The sequence below is a fragment of the Pseudochaenichthys georgianus genome, chromosome 10 (genome assembly GCF_902827115.2).
Source record: "Pseudochaenichthys georgianus chromosome 10, fPseGeo1.2, whole genome shotgun sequence".
NCBI lineage: Eukaryota > Metazoa > Chordata > Actinopteri > Perciformes > Channichthyidae > Pseudochaenichthys > Pseudochaenichthys georgianus.
In genome coordinates, this window is record NC_047512.1 from 33191790 (window position 1) to 33211202 (window position 19413).

Genomic DNA, 19413 nt, shown 5'->3' on the forward strand with positions numbered 1-19413 from the left:
ACAGTATTTTGTCCACAGTGTACACTTGACCTCCGTCGACAATTCGGGGAGGTGGAGGGGGCGTGGAGGCGGGGACCAGTCTGCTCTCTTTGACTGGTTTCAACTTGCTGACATGAAACGTGGGGTGGACCTTGATGGACCTTGGAAGACATAAACGGACAGCCACAGGGTTAATCACTTTGGCTATGGGAAAAGGACCAACGAACCGGGGAGCCAGCTTCCTGGAGGCGACATAGAGAGGAGGATCCTTGGTAGATAGCCACACTCGTTGTCCGGCCTGGTACTTGGGGGCTGGACGTCGTTTCCGGTCGGCCAATACCTTCATGCGAACGGCACTCCTCTGCAACATATGGCGAACTCCCGCCCAGACCCGACGGCAGCGGCGAACCAGAGCATGGGCTGATGGTACGGTGACCTCCTTCTCGAGCTCCGGAAACAATGGAGGTTGGTATCCATGGACACATTGAAACGGGGAGATACCAGTGGCTGATGTGGGTAGTGTGTGCGCATACTCCACCCAAATCAGATTCTTACTCCAGGTGGTAGGTTTCTCGGACGCTAGACATCTCAAACAGGTCTCCAAATCCTGATTCATCCTCTCCGCTTGTCCATTCGACTGTGGGTGGTATCCGGAGGTCAGACTAACAGTGGCTTGGATTAGGATGATACTGTAATGTCGGATGATACTGTAATGTATTGTGCAGGTCCCTCCATTAAAGAGGCTGTTGTTAAATTACAAGCTGTTTTTAACACTATTCAGACTCAGCTCTCTGAACTAAAGCTTCTTTTAAATGTTGAGAAAACCAAGGTAATGCTCTTTTCAAAAGCTAAAAAGACTCCAGAGCCTGTTTTAGATATTGTAACTACGCAAGGAACAAAACTTGAAGTTGTTGCCTGTTACAAATACCTTGGTATCTGGCTTGATGATTGTCTCTCTTTTAAACTTCATGTCAATAACCTGCTAAAAAAACTGAGGGTTAGGCTAGGTTTCTTTTTCAGAAACAAGTCCTGTTTCTCGCTTGAGGCCAGGAAAAGGCTAGTCACTGTGACCTTTTTACCTGTGCTGGACTATGGGGATTTGTTGTATATGAATGCACCTGCCAATTACCTGAGCAAATTGGATGCTGCGTATCACAGTGCTCTGAGATTTGTCACAAATTGTAAAGCGCTTACTCATCACTGTACACTGTATACCAAGGCAGGTTTACCATCTCTCTCTGTACGGAGGCTCAGTCACTGGTACACTTTTATCTATAAAGCTTTGTTGGGTAAACTCCCGTATTATATCTGCTCGCTGATAACACAGAGAGTTGCAAGCAGCTATTGTCTGAGGTCACATGATGTGGTCTTGTTAGATGTGCCAAGAGCAAGGACTGTCTCAGGTAAGACAGCTTTTATGTGCGCAGCTCCACTTGCTTGGAACAATCTTCAGCAAGAATTGAAACTGAGCAATCTCATTCCTCTGCATGTTTTTAAAGCTAGGGTAAATGAAATGCTTGCCGATACAATGGGCACTTGTAAATGTCTATAACTATGTATCCTGTAAATATAATGTATAATGTCCTTTATTGTTTTATGTTTCATGTGGAACCTATATGCTGCAGGTCTCCCTTGAAAAAGAGATCTATGATCTCAATGGGACCAATCTGGTTAAATAAAGGTTTGAAATGAAATGAAATGAGGTGACAAAACTCCTTCCAAAAACGTCACACGAACTGTGGGCCTCGGTCTGAAACGACATCACTGGGAAAACCATGGATCCTGAACACATGGGACAACATGGCCTCTGCTGTTTCTTTGGCATTAGGTAACTTGGGCATGGCGACAAAGTGTGCCATTTTAGAAAAACGATCAATCACAGTGAGTATGGTGGTATTACCTGCCGATGTTGGTAATCCTGTCACAAAATCCAACGCAATGTGGGACCATGGTCTGTTGGGAATGGGCAGAGGTTGGAGAAGACCTGCCGCAGCTTGCCGAGAAGTTTTGTTCCTGGCGCACACAGGACATGCCGCCAAATATTCTGCAACATCCTTCCACATCCCCGGTCACCAGAATCTGTGTCTCACCATGAACAGGGTCCTTTTGTTTCCAGGATGACAGCTAAGTACAGACGTATGGGCCCAATGAACAACTTGAGATCGAAGTTGCTCCGGCACAAACAAGGGATTCTGAGGACACCCTCTTGGGACAGGATTTCCAACGTTTGCCTGTTTGACCTTGGCTTCAATGGGCCAGGTCACACTCCCTATCACTCGGTCTGGCCGCAGAATGGGATCTGGACTCTTGGGGACTGGCTCAGGATCAAACATTCTGGAGAGTGCATCAGGCTTTCCATTCTGCGAACCAGGTCGATATGACAGAGTGAACCTAAATCTATTAAAGAATAAAGCCCATCTGGCCTGCCTAGAGTTCAGACATTTGACCTTCCTGATGTATTGCAGGTTTTTATGATCCGTCCAGACCAGGAAATCCTGCTCCGCTCCCTCCAACCAGTGCCGCCACTCCTCCAAAGCAATCTTCACAGCCAACAGTTCCCGATTTCCCACGTCGTAATTCCTCTCAGCAGAAGATAGTTTACGGGAGAGATATGCACACGGATGAAGCTTGTTGTCCCCCGCTGACCTCTGGGACAGTATAGCTCCAACGCCGTCGTTGGAGGCGTCCACTTCCACCACAAACTGTCGGTGGCGATCAGGTACAGTCAGGATGGGAGCTGTGGTGAACCTACTCTTCAGTTCCAGGAAAGATTTCTCTGCCTGTGGATTCCACACAAACTGAACATGGGGAGAGGTAAGGGCATGGAGAGGAGAGGCAATAGCACTGAAATTGTGTATGAAACGTCTGTAAAAGTTAGCAAACCCCAGGAATTGCTGAACCTTCTTTCTAGAGTCTGGCGTGGACCAATTAGCCACGTCACTGACCTTAGCTGGGTCCATTTCCACCTTGTTAGGGGAAATCACAAAGCCCAAAAATGCCACAGAGTTCACATGAAACTCGCATTTTTCGGCTTTTACAAACAAATGGTTAGCCAGGAGTCTCTGAAGAACAAGGTGAACATGGTTAACATGAGTTTTCTTATCTGGGGAAAAGATGAGAATATCATCGAGATACACAAAACAGAAAACATTCAGGAAATCTCTTAACACATCATTAATGAGGGCTTGGAAAACAGCAGGTGCATTGCAAAGTCCAAAAGGCATCACCAAATATTCATAATGTCCCGTAGGTGTATTGAAACCTGTTTTCCACTCATCCCCCTCCCGGATGCGCACAAGATGATATGCATTCCTTAAGTCAAGCTTGGTAAATATCTTGGCTCCCTGTAACAGATCGAATGCCGTAGAGATGAGTGGAAGGGGATATCTGTTCTTAACTGTGATCTGATTAAGTGGACTGTAATCAATACAGGGCCTTAATGAACCGTCCTTTTTCCCTACAAAAAAGAAACCTGCTGCTGCTGGGGATGATGATGGCCGAATCAAGCCAGCTTTGAGTGATGATCCGATATACTCTTCCATGGCCTCCCTTTCAGGACCAGAGAGAGAATACAACCGTCCTTTGGGGATAGTAGAGCCCGAGAGAAGGTCTATGGGGCAATCATACGGTCTATGGGGAGGCAAGGAAGTAGCTCGTGTTTTGTTAAACACCTCCTTAATGTCAAGGTAACACTCTGGCACTTTGGATAAGTTAGGAAAGTCAGAATGTTTAGAAGAAGTGACACTGTCCCTATCTGACGTCTGTTTAAAGTTCCCAGATCTGTGCGGTCCACTCGAAACTGTATGAGAGGCTAAACATGAACGAGAGCACTCACTCCCCCACCCCTTAACCTTTCCTGTAAGCCAGTCCATGTGAGGGTTATGTTTAACAAGCCAAGTGTAACCCAAAATGAGAGGCTGTTGAGCTGAGTTAAATAAATGAAAGCTAATACGCTCACGGTGCTCCTGATCTATGACAATTTCTATGGGTTCCGTGCAATGAGTAACTGTACATAAAAGGCGACCATCCAACGCGCTAGCCTCTAATGGCTGATCTAAAAGGACAATGTTTAAGTTCAACTCTTTAGCCAGCTCCCAGTCTAACAAGCTCTCATCAGCCCCAGAATCAATTAATGCATCCTGAGTCACAGTTTTATCATTCAGTTTCATTTGTACCTGACTCAGTCTTCTCGAGGAAGGGTTGAAAGAAGTCACTCGGCTCACCAGTGTCCCTCTTCCCGCTGATGAGCCTGATCTTTTGCCGGACAGGCTGCCAGAACATGACCCCTGCTGGCCGCAGTAGAAACACCGCCGTTCCCGTAGGCGGCGCTGACGCTCCTCCGGAGTGAGTTTGGCGCTTCCGAGCTGCATCTGTTCCTCCGCGGCGCTAGGGGGCGCTGGTCGCTCTGGAGACGAAGACCGGGTATTACTCCGCCAACCGTAGTGTTCCCTCTGTAACTTCCGTCCGAACAGTGGAGTGGAAGCTGTTTTCTCTCCCCTCTCTCCCGACGTCTCTCTGCTAGACGTTGGTCCACCCGGATAGCCATGGCGATGAGCGAGTCCAATTCTATAGGCAACTCTAATGGAGCTAACTGATCCTTTATGGGATCCGCTAATCCATGCAGAAACGCATCAAAAGAGCCGCTGAGTTCCATCCACTCTCCGCTGCCAGGGTCCGGAATTCGATCGCGTAATCCCCACTATCCTCTGCCGTTGTTTGATGTTCACCAGGGCTCTCGCTGACTGTCTCCCGGGTGCTGTCTGGTCACAAATGTTTTTCATAGAAACCATGAATAACCTTAACGACTGGCAAACAGGCGAGTCTCGGGCCCATTCTGCTGTTGCCCAGGCTCCCGCTCTTCCCGTCAAGTGAGATACTATGAAAGCTACCTTAGCTTGATCTGTGGGAAATGCTGCGGGCTGATGTTTGAAATGGAGATCGCACTGTATCAGGAATGGACGACAGTTTCCAGAATCCCCGGAGAACTTCTCCGGTGAAGCGAGGCGGAGTGAAGACGATGGCACCATCGCCGCAGATCGGACCGGATCGGATCATTCCTGCTCCTCCTCCTGCTCCTCCTGCTCCTCCTGCTCCCCCTCCTGCTCCTCCTGCTCCTCCTGCTCCTCCTGCTCCTCCTGCTCCTCCTCACCTCGCAGCGATCGAACCAGATCGGATGCCTCCTGCTCCTCCTCACCTCGCCGCAGACCGGAACCGGATCCTTCCTGCTCCTGCAAAGAACGGACCCCTGCAGTTCCTCTTCCTGTCGGCTGGACCAGACCCTCCTCTAACCATCGATTCAAACGCTCAAACAAACTCCAGATAAAGGGAAGTGGCTATTTCTCCTGCTTTTGGGCGTCTAGTTTACGTCACGAAAGTTACATTGTTGTTGTCCCCTCCCATGAGTCTCCTTTTGTTGTTTACCGAGGGCTCCGCGACCAGAGGCTGACGGACAGAGTGTGGCGGGCCGGCAACGTGGAAAATCATGGCACTGGATTTCCTGGAAGGGACTTGAACCTTGCACTTCTGCCTGGCAAAAAACCCGGAGTTGAGTCGCTTCCAAGTAGACAGGACTTTATTATTTTATCAACCCCTGCTAGAACTGTAATTCTTAAGTAAACTGATTTATATTTATTGAACATTATTTTAACCTTACGTTATTTTAAGTATTTATCAAAGGAGTGTTTTTAAAGTAACTTTGTACAAATAAACCATTTTACACCTATTGTGCGTCCTTCTCACTGTATTGGTGTGGCCGGGAATCCGAATCTTTTACATATAAATTTGATGTTAACAGGCCTCACTAGGCTGTACATAGGCACACAATACAAATATGAACCTGAAGTGAATTGCCTTCAGCAGCTAAACTAATTAATGTAACTGGCTTTTGAAAGAAAAGTCACCATTATATAGTTTCATTCTGACACTTCTGAGGCACTGACCTCTGAAACCTTCATATAGAAGTATATTTTCCATAAACCATTTGCTTAAACTTTTTTATATATATATAATAACTCTACATGCATTTTTTTTGTTGGTGGAGTTACTGTCGATCAGTAGAAATACTATAGCTTCTTTTGTAAAAGCAAAAAACATGTTTAAAAACATTTTTCGTCATTTGTGAATTGATTCAGAATCTCATACCATATGTCTGAATTCTTTCATGAATAGATATTTCCCCCCCCCCTAATGATAATTGATTTGAGCGGCCATATCATTTAGTGAAGTTAGATGAAAATGTTGCTTCAGGAAATGCCTTCTGTTCTTAATTTTGTTTTCTGTATACATTTATGTGCTTAATTATTTTTCTATCTTTACAGTCTGTCATTATGCACAGCAGGCCGAATGCTCACCTCTTATATAATACCAAATATCCTCTGTCTTTGGGCTACAAAGCGGAGGAGGCAGAGGCAATATGTAATGCTCAAGAAACCCATGCACTACTGCGGCAGCTGCTCTCCCAACCCAGTCTCACGGCATTTCGTGTTATAGTCACAACATTTAATCTATTGATTCGTGTTCACCAACACGATTTTCCCCTTTTTTTCGTGTTACACAGAACGATTTTAAAAGCAATGTATTTCTATTGGTAGTGTCTGCACCACGTCTTTGTGTCCGCTCGGGTCTTGGAAGACCGGAAGCTGTGTGGTTCATAAAAACATGTTCTTACTCAATATCAAGCCACGATTATGTTTTTTATTTTAAATCGTATAATGTCTGACTTTTTTTGCCGTCGTTGAGGAAAAGAAATGGGGCTCAGAGCCTCAGGATTACTGAAATCTGTATTTTAAAATCTTTTTTCCTTCTAATTTGTTATTCTTTTCTAATAACACACTGTTATTTACTCACCAATAACACACAATTATCCTTGTTTTTATTTATTTGTTTAACTCTATAAATCTCTGGCTTTTTGGCCGTCTGTCAGGAAGTGAATTTCCAAATCAAGTAACAGGAAACAGACGTAGGCCTATAAGGGACATTTCGAGCATCATTGCGATACACACCCCACTGAACTGATTACCCAAAATCCTCAGCTATGGTTGAAGCTCGGTGGTTGGATGTTTTAGCCGCAATGCACGTTGGGATATGGGTGTTAATGCGATATGATGCATTTCGGAGTTTAGGATGGCCGAAGACGCCAAAAAATGCCCGAAAATACCACATTTTAATGCTTTAGAGTGTTGTTTTCATTTTCACAAGTCTACACATGTGTTTACATACCCCAATATTTAGATTTATAATACAAACATATATGACAATGTGTCACATTAATTAAATACAATAAAATACATTTTTTAAAAAAACATTAAGATAACTTAAACTAAGAAGTGTTGCACCACTCAAATGTTTGCAGTAAAGTATATGATTATTATAGTTATTATTTTACAAGTATTACTACTATGAATAATACCCTTTAAAGCACTTGAAATCAAATGTATTTTTATCTATGTATTCTTTTTTTTAAACTTTTTTTTAGTCATGTACATTTTCCAATAATCTAAAAAAAAAACGCTTGACACAAATTTGTATTTTTTTCTTTAACATGCAAAGTTCTTTTTCAAACAAAATACTATTTAATATGAATTTAGTCAAAATTATCGTTTTTTCATACAGAGTTTTATGAAGAAAATAAAACAATAATTATTGACACAAATATGACTTGCTGTGCAGGATGACTGTCTATCAGTAGCATTACTAAGCTTCGAATGTAGAAACTTGGAAGATAGGAGACTCGATTCCTACATGAATATATTTTTCCCCACTCCTGCCCATTAATTCTGATGAGTACAATTTATTTTTACTATTATACTTGATAATAAAGCACTTAACGTGTTTGCTTTATGTTTCCTCTCCATCCCTTACGAGCATGAAAACTGTCTCCTTCATATCTGAATAAAACACCTTTCCCCTCTCTTTACACAAAGTTGCCCTTTCTTCAGCAAGAGCCAACACTTCCCCGTGTGTTTTCATTTTACTTTAGCCTGACAATCTGACACTGGGATTTCCTACAAGCAAGTGTGTGTAGAGTGTGTGGGCTGCTCTGTGGAGCTGAGATGTGCAGGGTCATGTGTGGATGTGTGGAAGGGAATGTACAGTATCAGCTTCCAAGTATATTCACTGGAACACACGGTAAACTGAAACAAGTGTCGGCATCTAAGTCCACTTCATTTAGGAAGATGGTATTAGGGTTGGGAGGGTACATGTACTTACATGTAAAAACAATAGGTCTTCTGCTGAGTGTTTTCTTATTTTCTAAGAAAAAAACAATTGCCTTTCATTGGGCAAATTCACAATCAACCACTTACAAATCAAATCTAATTTGAGCAAGAGGGAATGCTCGGTTTTACTTGAACACATTCAGTAGATATTGCTCACCATTATTGTTATTTTTTAAACATATGGGTCCAGCTACTGAATAAAAAAATCTTGTTACATGTATTCTGCTTGGTTGCACTTTTCACTACATTTCATGTCAATATATTTCTATGTATTTTAAGTTATTTTTAGTCCTGAAATCTCTGTTTGAAGTATTGAGTTGCCTCTTTGACACAGACTGTATGATCTGTCTCTGCCATCTAGTGGAGGATTAATATGACTGGCACACAGAATAGACTTTGCCAAATGTTCTCCCCAGTAGGAAAACATATAAAGAAAACATCCCCCAAATACTCATTTTAAAAAGAGACTTTTTTGGAATAAAAAACGTAATTCAGAAGCAATTTGACACCAACAGTATTTGGTATTGTTTTCACAGCAAGAAATTCTTACAAAATCTGTGCAGATTTGTCGTTGGTATAGAAAATGTCATGTTTGGTTTCTTCAAAAACCCAGAAAAGGAGATAAATGTATTTTTAGGACACATTTGATAATAATTTTGATAATCTGTTTTATTCATAAATACAACTGTTCTAACTAAAACATTAGTTTGTTGTTTTCCTAAAGGATACTGACCTTTTGAAATGTCTTACCAGAGGTGGAAAAAGTACTCAGATATGGTAGTTGAGTAAGTAAGAAAGAGTGTAAAAATACTCTGTTACAACTCAAAGTCAAAAAATTCAAAATGTTACTCAAGTAAAAGTACAAAAGTATATGCATCAAACTATACTTAAAGTAACAGAAGTAAAAGTAGTCATTGTTCAGATTGGTCCATTTCAGAATAATATACATAATACGTTTTGATTATAATGATTGATCATTAAAGTGTTATCAAAGCTGGTAAAGGTGCAGCTAGTTTTAATTTTAATGACTTTGTATACTGCAGGGTAGCTTGTGAATTTCCTCCAGGTGGAACTAAAGTCTGATTTAAGAGTTGACTATATTTCACATCATAAATCCAAATTTGCAAAGTAACTAAAGATATTTAATAAATGTAGTGGAGTAAAAGTACACTATTTACCTCTGAATTGTAGTGGAGTTGAAGTAGGCTACAAAGTAGCAAAAATTAAAGTACAGTACCTCAACATTGTACAGTACTTGAGTAAATGTACTTAGTTACTTTACACCACTGTTTCTTCTATTTAAACTAACAATAAGGCCAACCTTGTCTAGTGTGGTATAATCGTATGTGTTACTCTCATCTATTGATGGAGTACAATGCAAACAAGCTTTATCCAATTGGAAGGGAGTTAATAGGAGACCGTGAAGGCAACTGTTACCAAGGCAACAGTACACAAACAAAGAGCCCAGTCTGGAGATGTGTGATGCTAACAGCAACATTATCAGGCGGTAGGTGGAATACATTTTAAACATCAAATTAAAGACGTGTGTAAACAGTTAGCTTCATGCTAACCCGCACAAAATAAAAGCAACATTCCGTTTGGTTATCAGACAAACTGGGCTAATTTCACGTTAGTTTAGCAAACAGAGTAGCCTAATTCAGCTAATGACTTCCGGGATAAAATGTGAAAACAATCCAAACGTGATATGTTGCTAAAGTACACAGAAAGTCATTTGAATGCCCATAAAGAGAATATTTAGTTACATTGTTTATCTTAGCTGATGGTAGGCCTTATCATAACTAGCTTGTCAAATATAAATAAATATTTAAAACAGCAAATTAGTATACTATGGCAGCTTTAGTCCTGGTCCCTGGGATTGATGTGTGTTAGACATTTTGTATAAATGTAAATAGGAATCCTTAAGATTTCATTCCTGGTTAATTAAGAATCTCTTTTAAAGTTTAGCAATTTGGTGACCTGTTGATAAATTAGCTTCCAGTTTTATTCCAGTTTCAGACGTGTGCATAGCCACTGACTCCCAATATTGACATACTTGCAGTATGTCAATATTGCAATACGTTAACAATTAAGGCCATGGGTATGATCACCATTGAAAGGTGAAAGGTTTTTTGCATCATTTAAGCACAATATTAATTGAAATAATAAGTATTTTAAGCCTGACTCTAGGTCCCTCTCTAGGTAGTGGAAAAGGTGAAAACCTATTATATAATAAACTATTACATTTGTAAAACATGTTGTAATTTTGTAAAAATGTGTAATATTCAAATAAATGAATACGCGTTGAGTTAAAAGTATAGATAAGAAGTTTTGCGCTTGGACAATTTTATTATGTTGTGTGGATTTGCCCAGCTCTGCTTTAAATGTACACTTTAAGTTCATGCTGTTTGTCTTCTGCAAAAACAGTTTAATCTTGTATTTCTGTTACCTGCAGACACACAAAACGCTGAGCCAGCGTGTTGCCAGATGGAAGAAGTCACCTCAGAGATGTCATCACTTAATGCCAGTAAATATTTATTAGAATATTAGAATACCATAAGACCCATAAGACCCACAGTGTCCCTGCAGTCAGTGATTAATCATGTTATCAACAGAAGTACCGGAGATTTCTCCAGGCAGCGTTGTTGTTTCAGAGACTCTCAGTGCTGCCAAATCACGCAAACCAGGTACAGTAGTAGCCAGTGACAAATCTGTAAAATAGAAAGCCAAAACAATGAGATGATTGATATGTTTTATTGTGTGCAGACATGAAAAAGAGAGACACTCGACCGAGCCCATTCAAAGTGCCGGACAGCAATAGCATGTTCCTGCTGAGTATTAATGAAAAAGCGAACCGAAAAGAGGTTGGTGTTTGTACTAGTAAAGTTATTTTACATACAGTGTGTGATACTCATATGGGAACAGAATGAAATATATTACCATATTAAAGTCCTGCTCCTGTTCCCATCCATGCTCAGGAGATGCGTCAATTCCTGGCTTTGCCAATTAATGAGAAGACCACCCACACTGCTCGAATGATGGCGAAGTTGAGGAAAGAGCTGCAAGAACAAGTGGAGGAGGAGGAGGAGGAGGAAGAGGAGGAAGAGGAGGAAGAGGAGGAGGGAGAAGAAGAAGCAAGGGAGAAGGTAAAGAGTCTCAAACAAAACAGGTGGATGTCTCAACAGACATCCACCAGACATGAGCTGAAGATGGCCATGATGAAACGAGGTGAGCGGAGACAGAGGGGAGTGCACACCGTGGATTACTTGCTAACGTAAATGCTGACCGTTGTCTCTCCTCCATCTCCAGAAAACTTTGCAAAAGACAGCAAACATGACTTGATCTCCATGGAACGGCAGAAAGCAGTATTGGAGGTAAATAAAAAAGTTCCTAAATGTCCCATATTGTAAGAAGTTAGATTTCCAGATTGACATTCAATTACAAAGTAGTTCTAATTGCTGTAATACTGTAAATCAATCTAAACGAGCGATCTACGTAGAAACGAAGATAGCCCGTGTTAAAAAATCAGGCCTTTAAACAAGCTATCATCATGGTTGTGATATCAGAAATATACTGTTTATTAGTAGAAAATGCTGCTACAGTGACACAACGGTAATATCCCAGCAGCTACATTATGAGGAAGCAGTAACGCAGAAAGTGAAGAATATCCAGAAAGCAGATATCAGAGCAGATGGACGATACACAATTTCCAAAAGTGCTGAATCTGTGTCTGTGGCAATCCACAATTGTGACATCACAAAGTTGCTGAAATCTGATCAGCTCATTTTCAGACAGGTTTCTATGTAAATGGTAAGGACAAAAAGAGAGAGAATATTTGTACCTGAAACTTTCAGAATCTCTTAACACAGAGGGGACAGATGTTTATATAAAGACATGAAAAAGTGGATTTTGCTAATAGGTGACCTTCAAGGCAATACTAGCTGAAGACTTCAAGTTTGAAAATTGGCTGCTTTAGCTTCAAGGTCTCCTGATATGAGGAAAATATGCAATAACGTTGTTGAATATAATAGCTTGTTTAATAAAAAAAAAACGGAAATAATTTTTCTTTCTTTTAATGAACAAATTCAACATCGAAGTGGACACAAAATATACCATTAAAATAATGCTGGTTTTATTTTAGAGTGCAGCGAAATATCGCAGTTTGTGGTTATGTGTTTATCAATTACAGTAACAAATGTGTGCAGCCCTGATAATCCCTGCCAACACACCCATGAGGAACAATTGAACCCTTTATTCTCCTCTCCCCAGCTGTCTCTGATGATGAAAAGGTCAGAGATTTTGAAGATGGACAAAATCATTGCAAAGGAAGACAGACAGCTGAGACAGCTGGAGAAGAATATCGAGAGAGACAACCTGAAATTTGAGGAGTTCCTCAGGGAGAACGAGAAGAAGTCTGTGGAGGCCAGAACATTGTGAGGAGACGTGTTTTAAGATGGATGCTCGTTGCACGTTAAAAAGAGTCACGTTGGGAATGATTGTCTTGTCTCTGTTGCCAGCTTTGAACAGGAGGCAAAGGCCAAACAGGAGAAGAATGCTGAGATCAAGAAACTGACGGCTGGAATAGGAACCGTAACAAGGTATGATTATGTTGTATAATTACATACAGTTGTAATTTAAATTATTCAACCCCCATTCCACATTAGGTTTATTGGCAAAATATACAATTTGTCAGCTGTTTGCAATAAACAAATGACACAAGAACTGTTTAAGTAGTTTAGTGAAACTAATATTACAAGGGTTTTTATCCAAATTTAAAACAAAATATGGCTAAGTCAAAAGAATTGTCCAAAAAGTTCAGAGAACTGATCATTGCCTTGCGCAAACAAGGACAATGATACAAAAACATAGCAAAAGCACTGAATGTTCCTAGAGATACAGTTGGAAGCATAGTTCGCAAGTTAAAGGAACAGTGGCTTCACTACCTGGACATGGCAGAAAGAGGAGGCTATCAGTGGCTGCCACCAGATTCCTGAGGAGGCAAGTGGTCAAAAACCCTTGAGTGACTGCAAAACACCTGCAGCAAGACTTGGTGGCAGCAGGCACTGAGGTTTCAGTTTGCACAGTTAGGCGCCAGGCTCCATGCCCGGACTCCAAGACGTACACCACTACTGACCCAAAAGCACAAGAAAAGTCGGCTCCAATATGCTCAAGACCATACTGTGGTCTTGAGCATATTGCCACAGAAGTTTTGGAATTCTGTTTTGTGGAGCGATTAAACGAAACTGAAACTTTTCGGGCCTATGGACCAGCGGTATGTCTGGAGGAAAAAGAATGAAGCATATGCTGAAAAGAACGCCCTGCCTTCAGTGAAACATGGCGGTGGCTCAGTGAGGCTCTGGTGCAGCTTTGCTTCCTCCGGCACTGGAAACCCTGATGGATTCAGTCAAGTATCAGGAAATCTTAGGAAAACACGTCATGCCGTCTGTGAGGAAGCTGAAGCTTGGTTGCATTTGACCTTCCAACAGGACAATGATGGATACCTCAAAGTCCACCAAGGCTTGGTTTCAGAAGAAGAGATGGAAGATTCTAGAGTGGTCTCACAGTTGCCTGACTTGAAACCCATAGAAAACCTCTGGTGGGATTTGAAGAAGGCGGTTGCAAAAGGCACACCCAAGAATATTACTGAACTGGAGGCAATGCCCATGAGGAATGGGCTAAGGCTAAGGCTGTCAGAAGCTGGGGTCTGGCTAAGCATCATGTTAGAGCAGGTCACAACAGAAAAAGGGTGCTCTACTAAGTTCTGAAGATGCTAGTCATGAAGGGGTTGAATAACTTTGAGACTGCAGTAGTCATTGAAAGTAGCATTTTTTCTGTTGAATTTGGATAAAAACCCTTGTAATATTAGTTTCATTTAACTACTTAAACAGTTCTTGTTGAATTTGTTTATGGCAAACAGCTGAGACATTCTTTATTTTGCCAATAAACCTAATGTGCAATGGGAGTTGAATCATTTTCAATCTTTCGTTGTCATAGTGAGTGTGGTGGGAATGTATTTATCAAATGTGAATAGAGAATCAAACCATTTGTCTTTGTCGTATTTTATTTCTTGCAAAACAGTTCAGTCAGTCATACAGAGCGCATACAGTCTGCAGAGTGAAAGACGAAGGATAGAGTTCGGGTTGCATGTTTAAACAAAGGGAGGGGTGAAGCTTGGTGATACTGAAAGGAGCATTCTGGGAGTTAGGGAGTTAGGGAGGCCATATCAGGATGTTCTCAGTTCACCTGAGTTGAAGGTCATACTGTTGATGCACATGGAGTGTAACTAACAACATTGCAACAAATCTTCTTAATAAGGAATTTTCCCAAGCTTAGCTAAGAAGTGTGAGAATTAGTAAATACAGATAAACATTAGCAAATACGAATCACACAATGATATTTTAAAGTAAGTAAGTGAGTATAATATGTTTCTATTACAGTGAGATTGCCAAGTTTGAAGATATCCTGATAGACTACAAGAGGTACAAGGAGCTGCTGTTTGAGTTGTCTCCTCCAGAGTGGCAGGAGGCCCAGAAGACCAAAGCTTTGAAAAACAAGGATCTGTCTGAAGGAGAAGCTCAGGAGAAGGAGGAGTCAGCTGTTATGAAGGGCAAGTAAACCAAGGGAATCAACATCACACTCATTATAAACACCAGGGTAGCCCATTGCCGACTTTATTATAATAAAATTGTCATTCCTCAAAATAATAATAATTTTCTATATGTTTAACTTATTTAAAAGTAAAATAGAAAAATACAATTATTACAATTTGCATTTTCATGCACATACTAGTATCCATTTTTTAAAGGAACACGCTTTACAGTGAACAATATTCACTTTTTTTCCATATATGTATGAAATATTTAACAAAAAATAAAAAATGCTATTTTCTTATAATTAAGAAATAACATAAACAAATATTTCATAAAAACTTATAAGAAAATATTCAAATGTAAAATCAGTGATAAGTGGTCCAAGAAGCCCTTTGTTTAAGTAAGTATGACTCGTATTGTAGTGTGATAATAGCATATTTAGATTTTTCTAACACACAGGTTTGGAGATGGAGGTGTACGGTCCAGGCCGAGAGCTGGCGTCCATCACAGAGACCGGGCTGTCCTCAGCCAACAGCGACGCAGTGTGAGGGAACACAAACACATCACATCACAACATTGATGGCTGTTTTGCTTTGATTATTTATTCTTTATATTCATACACAATGATGCAGCAATAAATAAGAGTAAACGCCCAAATAAGCGCAAAATAATAATCGCCTATTAAAATAATTTGTACCTATTGAATACCTATGTTCGGAAGCACTTAAAGGCAGACTTTTGAGTGTGATCCATTTTACTTTATTTCTTTTTTCGATAGTATGCTTGAAAAAATGTCTTCTGTCTTAATGACTTAAGACCATTAAACATGATTTCAAGTCATTTTCAGAATGCTTGTATCATTTTGAACACCTTACCATGAATTCATTTTAAATCCTGTTTACATGCTATTGCAAACACTTTCTCCTGACTCCAAAACTCCTTCTTACTTCTTCCAGGATCACAATTTCCAAACTGGATAGTGGCCACTCAGAATTTGAGGTCAGTTTTCCAAATCTAAAATATTTCAAATGTTTTTATCTTGCAGTATTATTGCAGTACTTTTTTGCCCACCTTGTGTATGATCTCTGCAGGAGGATCCGGAGCTGTACTTCTCTGACCCCCAGCAGCTGATGAATCTGGTGACGGAGCTGACGGAGCAGATCTTGTCTCTGATTCAGAACTCTACGAGGGTGGAGGAGACTCTGGAAAAACTCAAGCAGTCCGTGGATACGACCAGCAAGAAGATGTAAGCATCATGGGTCAAAGGTCAAAGCTCTAGGAGTTGCTTTAAAATAAGCAGACTTATTGCCGTCCTGAGCTCTGCAGGAGCCTCACTTTTTACTTGGAATCACATATATATTATTACCTCTATTCTTATTTGCACATTATTTATTTCCTTAACTCAACTTTCCCACATCCTATTTGAAATGTTTTATTATGAAACATCATTTTCAACGATTATAAATTGTGGTATTGTAATGTTTCCCTTCATATAAACAAACGACATACGAAGACACACTTAAAAATAAAAAAATGAATAAACTAAAGAATAATAATAGTAATAAATATTTAATTATAAATAAAATAATAAATAAAATAAAGATATCAACAATAAAAATAGTCAGAATTATTTAACGTTCCTTCATATAAGAGAGAAATAGAAGACCTCCAACCCATTACTAGCTTCACACTCCCACACCCCATCCAAGGACCACAAATAAATCGTGGTTCCTTCTGTGAGATATTTCCTGAACAAATAAATTAAACAGTCTTTAATGAGAAGATAGATTCACGTGTTAAGACATTGTTTGTTTTATTCAACAACAACAAAAGGCAACAGGTAAAGTGTTTTTGATAAGTCCATATAAAAGGAAGTACCAGTTTTAGTTTCCTTACACATTTTTGTTATATCCACACCATTTTTAAACTTGGGTCTGGAAAATGTTTCCCAATCCATTGAATGCTGAAACCCTTCTGACTGAAGTGAAAAGGACAAAGAGCAGCTGACCCTGCAGATCAACGACATGAAACAGAGAATCGACGTAGAGAAGGAAAGAGGCGCCAAGCTCGGACAGAAGGTTGAGCTCCATGTGATTCTGAAGACAGAAGACCAGGTGAGGAAGCAGCCTCTCTAATTTAAGGACTTAGTGATGACACCCAGGAAGTCATTTTTTCCCTTGTTCCTTTCCACTCTTGATTGCAGGACGTCGTGTTGGATGATCTGGGGGACAAGGTGGACGAGGTCCATCGCTGCTGCGTGGACGACAGAATCACCAACCTGAGCACCTTGGAGAAGCTGGCCAATATCGAGAACCGCATAGCTTTACTGCTGCAGAGCCTCGAGAGCATCCCTGAGGACAGCTTAGAGATGATGAAGAAGATCAAGGACAGTGAGAGGAGGAGCAGGTATGCCTCAGTGGAGATATACAATTATTACTTACTCTTGCCTGCAAGAAAAAGTTGATTGAGCAACAACTTCATTTCTGCTTCTAATGTCGACTACTAGATTGCATGTTTTTCCTTTAATCAGGGTTAATACAAATTCTTAAAAGACTCTTAAAAGATATAGGAATCATTCAAATAAAAAGACTTATCAGTATCACACTGTAGTAAATCAATATGTAAAGTCTAAAAAATCCTAAGACATGGCAAGTATCTTTTTTTCTGTTATTGAAATGTAAGATCAGATCAATTTAGTGATAGTGGAACCACCGAAAATAGTTATTTCTTCAATTGTGGTTACTGAAAAGTTGGTCTTACACATTAAGGTGTGGTAAACTCTTGAAAATGCATTTTATTTATTAAATTAAAAGTATAGACTTCCTTGGTATTGAAACATCTAGAATCAATCTTTTTGAATTCTTAAAAAATCTAAACAATGGCAAGTAGTTATTTGTTCTGACATGGTACCATCTATTTTCTTATATAAGTTCAGTTGCAGAATGCCTTTCTGATTAACATCATGCAGATCAGAAGGGTAGAACTGACAATAGTTTTTTTCTTCAGATTTGGTTCTTGTTGATTTTGTTATTTTATATATAGGTTTATGTGCATGTAAATGGTTTGCAAAGGCTAAAATCTCTGTGATCCCTCCAGAGGGAGTTTCTCCCCCACACCCCCCTGCCTGGAACTCCTCCATTAAACTCCTTTCTTAAATCCTCCTTTTTATTATATAAATCAGAAAATGAACATAGTATGTCCGCTTTAATTATTTTAATCTTTGCCGTAGAAACCCGTTTCAGCACTTTAATTCCAAATGTAATTTTAAAAATACAATAGCTTGTTGTATTAAAAAAACGTGCTGTTAGTTCATGTCATCCTTCATCATGTTGCAGGCAGCGTGAAGAAAAGCGGAGAGAGCAGAGAGAGAAACAGCAGGAGAGGATGAGGAGGTACCTGGAGAGATCTCTGGTTGACTCCAAGAAAATAGTAAGTCATTTCCTGCATTTAAAATAAATGTGTTGCACTGGGTAGGATATGGATGAATTGTGTGGAAATAAAAGACAGCTCATTACAAAAAAACAAAAATGAACTTGTGTATACATTATTTTAAAAATTTTTATTATCTTTTAATGTTTTTGAAGATTAACAGAGGCTCCACCTCATACAATTACCCACTTTTAAATGAGAAACTCTCAAAAAAAGAATAAATAAAAACAGGACCAATGCAATTATTTCTTTCAGACTGGGAGAAAGCTCGTGCCCAGATGCAAACCTGTTGCCCAGAAAGTCAGAGTCAGCAATGTGGACAATACGCCTGCTGAAGACGAGCTGCATGCCTACCTCTTCAGCCCCGATGACTAGAAGAAACTAATCTAAGCTAATCCATCCAACACAACCGTTGAGGAGTGAACATATTTCACAATATAATCATAATTACTTGCCTACACCACATCATGACATAAAACCAGATAGATTCCATTAATCATTAGCTGAAATGTTAACACAACATTATCATGCATTATAGTGTGACTCGAGCAATGAAGTTTATGTGTAAGAGAATCATGTAAAGAATATTAAGTCTGATTGCAATGAGTGCCTGGTTGTATAACTGTTTTAGATCATTTAAACCATATACATAATCATTTATGTATCATTTATATATCATATAAATCTGTTGCTGACTTTATAGGAAAGACTTTGTCACTTCCTAAATTTAATCTCAACACATTTGTAAGACAATTTAGGATGTTACATTTCTCCTATAAAATAAAAAAACCCGACAGTTTACTAAACTTTATTTTTGTTGTCATGGTATAATATAACGTTCTTACAGCTTAATTAAATGATTTGTTTGAGACTTAAAAACATTCTCTTTTTTCTTCACAACTTAATGTGTCTTAACTTAGATGTGTAGTTGTTTCTCCTTCATTTTTACAATATACACATTTGTTAGAGATAAGATAACCAAAGATATTGAGACAAATGTGTGGCTGACTGTGATAAATGTCATGCTTGTTTTGGGAAAGCAAATGTAAAAGGGAGACGAGATTCCTACAGTTCCTTTTGTTGTATAAATAGTTACTTATATCAGTACTTATGTTAGTTTGACTAATTATTAACAGTAACAAATAGAGGGGGGCGTCCAATTCGTGTAGCTTCTTGCCTGTAAAAATGGCCATTTCTATCAA

The 19413-nt window shown here is 39.7% G+C and overlaps 1 protein-coding gene across 1 annotated transcript; it reads left to right on the forward strand.

Annotated features, from left to right (window-relative positions):
- The first annotated feature begins 9641 nt into the window (after positions 1-9641).
- LOC117454031 (cilia- and flagella-associated protein 100-like) lies at positions 9642-18808 on the forward strand. Its single transcript, XM_034093081.1, has 16 exons — positions 9642-9702; positions 10648-10719; positions 10808-10879; positions 10959-11056; positions 11171-11420; positions 11502-11566; positions 12462-12625; positions 12710-12790; positions 14630-14799; positions 15242-15326; positions 15739-15781; positions 15874-16028; positions 16767-16896; positions 16986-17188; positions 18118-18211; positions 18467-18808. The coding sequence occupies exons 1-16, from the start codon at positions 9678-9680 to the stop codon at positions 18584-18586; spliced, it is 1827 nt and encodes a 608-aa protein (XP_033948972.1). The 5' UTR covers positions 9642-9677; the 3' UTR covers positions 18587-18808.
- The last annotated feature ends 605 nt before the right edge of the window (positions 18809-19413 follow it).